The sequence below is a fragment of the Vicia villosa genome, linkage group LG1 (genome assembly GCF_029867415.1).
Source record: "Vicia villosa cultivar HV-30 ecotype Madison, WI linkage group LG1, Vvil1.0, whole genome shotgun sequence".
NCBI lineage: Eukaryota > Viridiplantae > Streptophyta > Magnoliopsida > Fabales > Fabaceae > Vicia > Vicia villosa.
In genome coordinates, this window is record NC_081180.1 from 115,448,265 (window position 1) to 115,457,756 (window position 9,492).

A 9,492-nucleotide genomic window follows, 5' to 3' on the forward strand; every position below is an offset into this window, starting at 1 on the left:
CCGGCAACTCGAGAAGGACTAATTAGTGTCAATGGAGGATAGCTTCAACAACTTTGTGGAAAAGTTGAGGATTGCGAATCTTGAGGTCGAGTTTGTCACTATTGGGAAGAAGGTCGGATCGTCATCCCCGACTTTCTCAATTTAAGTGGTGGAGATGTATGTGGTGACCAGCTGAATCTGGAGGAACTGCTACCTAAGGTTGACTGAGATTTTTTCTTGTTTGTTGTATGCCCGACCTGCATGTTGTAATTTGTAATGATTTTTTGAATGGGCTTTGCCTAGTTGATCTAACACCCTAACAATTTCGACCCTCGTGGTCGTTATTTTATTATTTTGGATGGGGGATTGGCCCCCTTAATGTATTATTCTAATAATCACGACCCTTGTGGTCGTTACCTTGTTTACAATTTTGGTCTTGGTGGTCATTTTAATATTTATCCCATTTTTTATTTAGCTTGCTCGTGAATGATTGGAACTATCTATTCTTAAGTCTTTGCATGTTTGTATACTCGTATGTTTGAGACTTTTATTTCCTTATTATTTTGCTAAGTGTTTTGGGGATCGCTCGACAGTATTATTGTTTGAGTGTGTGGGAAACTTGTCAAATGGTCCGGATAGATTTCCGAGCAGAGGGAGAGCTCAGTTCCCGTTTCTGATCCGAGTTCTGTGACGTGAACTTCCTATCGCGAGTTGGGCATTCTGCAATCGTGGTACGATGATGGTGGGGCTCGTTCGAGGGACCTCTGTCGGTCATAGAATTTGCACCTTAAAAGAGAAGAAGTTTGCCTTTTGTTTCTAGTGGGATGTTGTGCTTGTACCTTGGCACACATACATGGTCAGGAGGTGTCGTGTTCGTTGTTAGACTGGCACACCAACTGTTAGGGCCTAGTTGTAGTATTGCTTTAGTTTTTCGGCGTTCCATGGTCGAGCGAGTTCTTTCCCGTTAAGGTGTTCCTGCTAGTAGGCTTCATTCTCTATTTTTGCTCGGACGCGATATGGGCCTTCTCAATTCGTTGAGAGTTTGCCCTCGGGAGAGTCTTTGTGATTCCTCCTTAGGACAAGAATGTCGACTTTAAAGTCTCGTCGTATGACTTTAGTATTGTGCCTTATGGAGATTTATTAGTGAGGCTTCTCGAAGAGACACTCTTGCTCGGACCTCTTCGACTAGATCGAGCTCTTCTCCTAGCGCCTCGTTGTTTGCCTCGCCGTCTAGAGGAGTTGCGGTTCATTTGGAGGGCACATGAATGTCAATGGGATTACCGCCTCGGTTCCGGAGGCCTGTCGGAATGGGGTTTCCCCGGTTGTCTCAACCCTATGATTGGCATTCTTATTGAAACTAGAGTGAAACATAATAAGGTCATTGCTCTCATGTCTAAGTTAGGGAGTAAATTGGTCTATATAGACAACTATAGTAAACATAATAATGATAGAATATGGGTTTTATGGGATAGGAAAAGAATAAATTTGGTGATGATGTCTAGCTCTGCAGAGATTTAGTCAACATCATGTAGGTAATAATAGGTTATTTAAGTTTCCTAATGTGGTAATTGAGGATTCTGGTTTTCTAAAGGCAGTTGCTACATTAGTGGTAAACCTATGTACAAGGTGTGGAAAAAGTTCCAGAGAATTCAATTTGTTATTAAGAGCCTGATGAAACCTCACATTAGGATTAAGAAGCACAATGAAAAAGCCAGATATAATTTGTATAGTGCTCAACAGGACCTGTAGTCTGATAGGCTGAATTGTGAGAAAATTAACCATGTTAAACATTGTACTCTTAAGTTGATCAAATTATCCAATACTGGAGAGAATTTGATAAGGCATAGAGCGACAATAAATTGGATTAGGCTTGGAAATAGTAACAGCTCTTATTGTTATGCTACTTTGAAAAGCAAGTACAATCAAGCCTATATTGGATCTCTTAAGGATACATATGGGAAGCATATCATTAATCAAGACGACATGGAGCATGAGGTTCTGAGATTCTATGGTGATTTGATTGGTAAATAGGCTCCTATTTTGAGGAAGATTGACATTGGACACCCTACTTAAAGCACAGCATGTTTTTGAGGAAAAATACATAAGAAACTCATGTCTACATACCACTTTTTTTTAAGGTGAATTCTTATCTACTCAATTCAAAAAGTTGAGTAAGATTACCTCCTTTGTAAAATGCTTTGAAAACAACAAACATTTGTAGCATTTTAATAAATAATTAAATGTGTTTAATTAATGAGATGGAATCATGTGATTGGTTGGAGCACTACCCAACTTTTTATGATGGGTAGAGAAGTTGTCCCTTTTTTTTTAAAACATTGGACACCCTATTTAAAGCACCACATGTTTTTGAAAAAATGTGAGAAAATCAAAATAAAACTAGTAAATATTAAAAAGCAAATTACATTTTTGCTAAAAATGCAGGAAAATTTGTTTCGCGAATTTTAAAAGTAAAAATGTCGTAAAATAGTACAAAATTGAAGAAGTGTTTAAATGTATAGAGATAAGGAAATTTTATGGAAAATTTTGTTAGAGTGAAAATGTATAAATGACTAAAAAAATTATTGTTTTCCACTTTTCCTTATTATTCAACAAAGTTGTTATAGACTACTTTGTGATTTAATTAGGAGTGGTAAAACGGGTTTGGTCCGCGGGGAAAAATCGTTTTTCCCGCACTTTTTTGCGGGGTGGGGCAAGGTTTTAGGCCTGCTCCCTTTAATGTGACCGTCCCGCTCGGTCCTTTTTTTTTTGCGAGCTTTTGCTGGCATGAGTTTTTTCATACAATTTTACTATTTAAAGGTCTAAAAGGTTCAATGCTCGCGGGCTTTACTCGCCCCACCCTCACTTTTTTGTGGGACGGGACAAGGTTTTAAACCCGCACGCTCAAATATGTTCGTCCCGTCCTACCCCATTTTTTCGTGGACTTTTACAGGGGCGGGCCTAAACGGAGCGGACATGCGCGTTTGCCAGTCTAGATTTAATGATAGGAATGGGAGATAAATTTCTCTTTAAAGAGGCTTAGTAAGAACTAGCTATTATAGCAATTTAAAATACATAAATGTTTTAGTGTCATCAATATTGACACCTACACCGTATTTTATATGGTACAATCTATTAGTCTTCTTTTATTTATTATTTTTACTGGTATGATATACTTACACTATATCATATGCTACACCTACACTCAATCTACTGTTCACAAATACCGTGAACAGTCACATGAAGAGTGAATAGTGATATGAATAGTAACGTGAACAGTGTTGTGAATAGTAATACGAACGGTGTATAAATAGTGGTAACAAGAAATTGGTTAATTGAGTGTAAAAAGTTAGTTAATATAATTTATTTTTTGGTTAATAACGCTTCAGATATTAAAAATAATTTTTTAATAGCAAAACAAAGTTGGTTAATGATGTATAAAATGTTGGTTAATAAAGTAATAAAGTTGGTTAATAAGCGTCCAGATAAAAAATAATTTAGTAGTAAAACAAAGTTGATTAATGAAGTGTAAAATGTTAGTTAATGTAGTCATGAAATTGGTTAATAAGCATCCATATGTTAAAAATAATTTAGTACTAAAATAAAATTGGTTAATGAAATTAATAAAGTGATGAAGTTGGTTAATGACACAGTTTTTATATCACTCTTCTTTAATAAAAAAATATATAAAAAAAAAAATTATTATTATTTTTTAATAAAAACACTATTCAGCATATTGATAAATAATAATTACAGTGTAAAAATAACATTTTTCTTATTTTTATTAATCTTCAAATTTGTGTCACACTTAAAATAAAACATAAAAGCTACAGTGTAAAAATAGGATGTCATCTTTTCGCTGTCATTATAACAAACCTCTTTAAAATACTACATGTTAATATAATGCGGAGCACATAATAACATAGCCTGACTTTTTTCTTATCATGTAATTTAGTAGTTAAAACTCACTCATTAAGAATATTGCAAATTCGAACTCGCATCTGCCTCTCCACTGGATTTGATGTCCTACTAATTTCAAACCTAAATAATCTTAAGTAAGTTTTTTTTTCTACCTCAAAAATAGTTGATATCTAATTTATTTTTATTTTTTTATCTTTAGTCCGGTTTAAGAGTCAATTCGGATATCAAGTGGTTACAGCTCTCTCCCAATCGTAATTGCGAAAAATCAAATCATGGCCCTCCTTACTAAGTTCAACGCCAATCATCATTAAACCAACTAATGATTAGTGCTGATGTCTAAATTTATTCAGTCGAGAAAATAAATTCTTCACATAGTGTACCTATTCATCCAGACGAGACGAGAAAACACTATTATTAAGAGTTGCAATTCCGAGCGCAAGAAAAAGTAGCTTCTTTTTCCTTCTTAATTAGTAAATCCGGAAGGTTGTGATCTTATATTTAAAAAACAGTATGAAGGGAAGAAACTAGAGGCTTAAACCTGTTTCAGCCGTAACATATTTTTTATGTCTTAAGGGTGGCAGATTAAACTCCGAAAGAAGAGCCATAGTTGGAGATTTGTTTGTTAAATGCAGCCATGACCTCTTCCTTTTTGCAGTCCCTATGATGAAGGTCTGTAACGCCTTAAATCCTTACGCTTAATATATTTGAAAAGAACTCCATATATGGTGATCTTTCCTAGGCATCCATCAACCAGGGCTTACAAAATGGTTACCTCCACCCACACCCTTATCAAATTACTCAGAATATTACTATCTACAGTAGGGTTCTCCACCCCTAAATTCGAGTGTTCTAATGGTAAGTTATGAATTATTCAAAAAGACACCAGATCAGTACTGATTTAAAAGCTGAGGCTTTCGGTATCCAGCTCCAGAGGCTACGATACCAACTACTCTGATATCATATTTTTGAATTACCAAAGATATCCATTACTAAATTGCAGGTTATCAACAAAAAAAAGCCTTATTTGCATAGCCAATCACTACTCTGAAATGGGAGTTCATCAACAAAAAAGTCTTACATTGTTTATCAATAACGGCCTTTGAGCAACGGCCCTTGAACATTTGTTGTCAAATTCCACTTTCCTTGTACTGTGTAAGACAAGATAGATGAAACATCCAACTCTTCTTTTGAAAGTTAGGGGAAAAAACTAAACAAATTGAATTTGTAGAACCACTTGTCAAAATGTTGGAATAAAGCACAAATAAGTGGGTATTAGTTTATCAGCCCAAGGATTTGGGGTCATGTATTCAGTCATCCACTTACAGCATGCTGAGGAAATAACAGAGTAGAAGGGAAACAAAGTGATTTGTAACATAAAACTGTAGGAATATTGCTAAATCGTAAAATTGTAAGATGATTTAGCTACAAATGATCAGCAGTATTCAACCAGACAACACTAATTTTCTGAACAACATAGACAAAGATAGTTGATGCACCATACCAATCATCGTACAATGCAAGACAAACAATGAGAAATTGAACTAAAATGTCACTTTAAGATGAACCCTCTTCTTTGTTCGACTCGTCTTCTTTAGGCTTCTCAGGGGTTCCTTGTAATTGAGAGAGCTCCACTCCTATCTCAGCTCTCAGCTCATTGATGCTCTGCTCCAACTCTTCGATTCGAGATCCCATATCATCAAGTGCATTGGTGTCAAGAAAAACATTACTTCCAAAGTTTGAGAATTGGGAAAGTCTCTAGTACCCATATTATAATAAAATTGGTAACACTCGATATCATGCCTTAGCCAATATAAATTACCCTAAACCAGGAAATATATTATGCACAACTTCACAGGTCATTGTCATTTGATTGGGTTTTCAAAAAACATTGACAAGATACAGATAATAGCCATAATTAATTACCACAAGTTCCGTTATGTCAATAACTATCCCAATAACTTACTCTATTCAGTGACAGATGAAGGCATTTGAATATTTATATTAAATCTCTACCATCATATGCATGCATCATGTTATTGGTTTGCCTACTGATACACCATTTTATTGGGTACTGCAGACTTTAGCTTAGAATTACAGACAGAAATAGATTTGTATCACTGACAACACAAACAGACAATTAAAACATAGCAAACTGAAGCAAAACATATAGACTGCAATTTAGCCATCAAATAACCAAAAACTAAAAAGGTTCCATTTAAATCCTTAACTAAAATATCAAGAGTCGTCATTAAAAAAAAACAATAAGTAAAAGTAATCAAGTTAACAGAATGTAAGCTAGTTAAGATCTACTATCATCTAACCAAACTACACTCTTTGATCTAAATCTTATTTCATGAATAGGGAAAAAAGTTCAAAGCATTAAGCACCCCTCTGAAATTGATTTTTTTAGCAAACCTGTCTCTAAGATTAGCTTGCTTAATTAAATTGAAGGCATAACAAAAAGGATATTCTTTGTAATAATGGAGTCCGACATGGTCTGGAACCTACCTTGCTGAACCAAAAAAAAAAAGGAGAGATTCTAGTTAGCACCAGCAAATTACATTCTAAAAGTTGGGAAAACTCCTCCAAGATTCTATCTAGACCATAAAACTCACCATCTGCTGAAGAAGATTTTGCACCTGAAAAACACAACAGTGGAATACACAAGTCAGAAACTGATCAAACATTAACAAAAACTTCATGAAACTAATTACTCAAAAATTCGCATATGGTACTCAGATCTATTTAGCAATAGACACTTCAATTATTTTCTTGTATCCCACAAACCCCCACACATATAGTTAGATTTAATCACTAACACTTTCTTAAACTATTATCAAGGTTCCATGCAAACACGACACATAATTTGACACCGATAATAATTCGGAAAATGAATATATGTAACGTAATCAGCGACACCAATTTCAGACTACGACACACTTTTTTTCAGAGGTGTCACTGCTACGGAGCTTCCTATATTCTAATTAGAGTTTGAAACATCGTTGGAATTGAAGTCTAAAATAGCAAGATTCATAACTTTATAAGAACCGGAGACATCAAAGATACGAATTCGTAAACAGCATATTAGAAAGGGAAAAATCAAGAGATTCAAGAAATCGGCGGAAGAACTTACAAATGCTGTCATATCAGCAGGGCTTTGTTTGCCGTCTTGAGAATCGTGGCTATCCTGCAATCACAAAGGAAACAAATGAGATAAAGCAATAATGCAACGGAACGAGATCCCAAATTTGGAAAACCCTAATTTCAAAAACACGCAGATTCTTGGTGAACACGATGCAGTGGATGAAACCGCGAAACGAAAAAGATTGAATCGATGAGATGAAGATGAATTTGCAGAAAAACCCTAACCATGAGATGGTGATGATGATGACGATGGGTGTAGCTGGTAACTGCTCAGCTCCACAACAAGGTTTCAAAATGAACTGAAATTGAGGAGAACCGTTTAAATTTTGAAGTTTAATAAAAAGAACTTTTATTTTTTATTTTTTTTAATTTAATCGGTGATGTTTTTGAATTTACGAAATTGCCATTCGGATTTTTGAAGTCTTGTTGTTCAACTGGTGCATTTTGGGTTTTTGAATTTTGGATAGCGTCTCTCTCCATTCACCGGCCCGCCAATTATGTTCAAATAAACTTCATCATTTTATTACATTATATTAGGATTAAATGTTTTTTTTTAAAACTCTTAATCCACCCTTTTGACTTCTTATGCACCACACGCATTGCCAAAAATGTCTCCTGTTTTCGTAGATATATCTTCGGATTTTTTTTTTTATCAAAGTTCATTTGTTCCATAGGTGCGTTTACGAAATTCTTCAAATTATGCATTTACGGAAGCATTTGATCTTATATTCGCGTCAGACTGCTTCTCCTCCCTCATTCTCACACTTTTCATCTTCTACTCTCTTAATCTCTCTCAACCTCAAAAATCAAACTACTATCAAACTTCATTATTTTCTCTTGAGTTCGCCAGTGATCGTTAACATCAACACATTCCAACAACTTCAAAACTCAATTTAATCGGTAAATTTTTTGAGTTTTCAAGTTATTTTCGAGTATTTCCCGTAATAGAGTTTGAATACACTTTAAGGTGTAGAAATCATTAGTTAGTTTTAGAAACATAATTTGGAGACAATGTAGGTATTTTTTTTATGTGTAAAACAGGCGATCAAGCCACTAACATGGGGTTTTTTAGTGGCTGAAACAGTGACAGACGCCATTGTTGCATTTTTGAAGTTTCACAACATTTCGTAGGTGCATCTATGGAACAAATGAAACGTTATGTAGTTCCGTAGATGCACCTACGGAACAACATCAGTTTTTGAAATGTTGGGTGCTTCCGTAGATACATCTACGGAAGATTTCCATATTTGCACCTACTGAGTTAAATTTGATTTTTTTTCCTTTTCTTTTATAAGTTTATTGTATCTAACTCGACTTTATTTGTAATACAATGCAGACATTATGGCCGACCAGTCAGACCGATTTATACGTGGGAGGATTGCATAGCATGCCTTCGTGCGATGTGCACGTATGCAATTAGTCTCATAGGTGACAGATGGATCCGCCCTTCCAACAGATGTACATGACACCTCCGTTCCAGCAGAGGTGACGGATGGGGCCACAATGCATAGTCACCCGGAGCATAGTGGACAGGGGCCTTCCACATTTACTTCCTAGACGCCCTCCACCCGCAGACGTCGTCGGGATACTTCTTCTACTCCTGTGCCACCTCTGGCCGATGGTAGATCTCCTGTGCCATCTCTTGATGGTGTTGACCCGTTGCACGAAGAGGTTGATGCACCTTAGGCGCCTGTGATCTACCCAGGGGGTCCTTCATATTTATCCCTGTTGACAGGGTATGTATATCATACAGTCAGACATGTCTGAAACAGAGAGGTAAAATTTCTTAGACTTATTACTTTTTTGTCCTCAATAAAAATTTATTATTTCTAACTTTGCTTATTGTTAACAGTGTTTTCTTTGGAAATTTTCAAGATAGACATCCCCAGAAGTTCTACAACTACGGGCGGAAGATTGTCTCTTTCCAGCAGCCTACAAAACTGTGGTTCCAGAATGTCCTCACTGCGTATGGGTTGAATTCCTCACTACAATCATGAATCAACCATGTCAAAGAATATTAATCAACTACAAAAACATCAAATAAAACTTAAATTACATTATTAACATAACAAGATCCAGTTACAAATCCTATGCATACTCGTGGAAATAGAGAAATACTTATAAGTATGCCAATGTACCTAAAAATACAGAGACAAAAACTTTAGAAAACTAACAAGGTCTAGTACACTTATACATCTTGCTGCTTAACATTGAAACATATTTCAAAGGGATTGAGACATTGTTTTTGTGATCAAATATATAAAGATAAACTTAATTGCTACATAAAACTGCATCTAGATGCACCGTTAACAATTTTTACTTCAAATAAATTTTCATAACCAACCAGACATTTTTTTCACTTAAGATTGAGTGGCTCATCGTTTACTTAAACAACTTTAAACAAACTAACTCAATTTATATCTCACTCTAAAGAGTAAATTGAGTAATATG

At 35.3% G+C, this 9,492-nt stretch overlaps 1 protein-coding gene across 1 annotated transcript; it reads right to left on the minus strand.

Annotated features, from left to right (window-relative positions):
* Positions 1-5,249: 5,249 nt before the first annotated feature.
* Positions 5,250-7,370, minus strand: LOC131614957 (heat shock factor-binding protein-like). Its single transcript, XM_058886489.1, has 5 exons — positions 7,267-7,370; positions 7,031-7,084; positions 6,513-6,536; positions 6,367-6,409; positions 5,250-5,597 (listed from the first exon to the last, which is right to left on the minus strand). The coding sequence occupies exons 1-5, from the start codon at positions 7,267-7,269 to the stop codon at positions 5,452-5,454; spliced, it is 270 nt and encodes an 89-aa protein (XP_058742472.1). The 5' UTR covers positions 7,270-7,370; the 3' UTR covers positions 5,250-5,451.
* Positions 7,371-9,492: the final 2,122 nt, after the last annotated feature.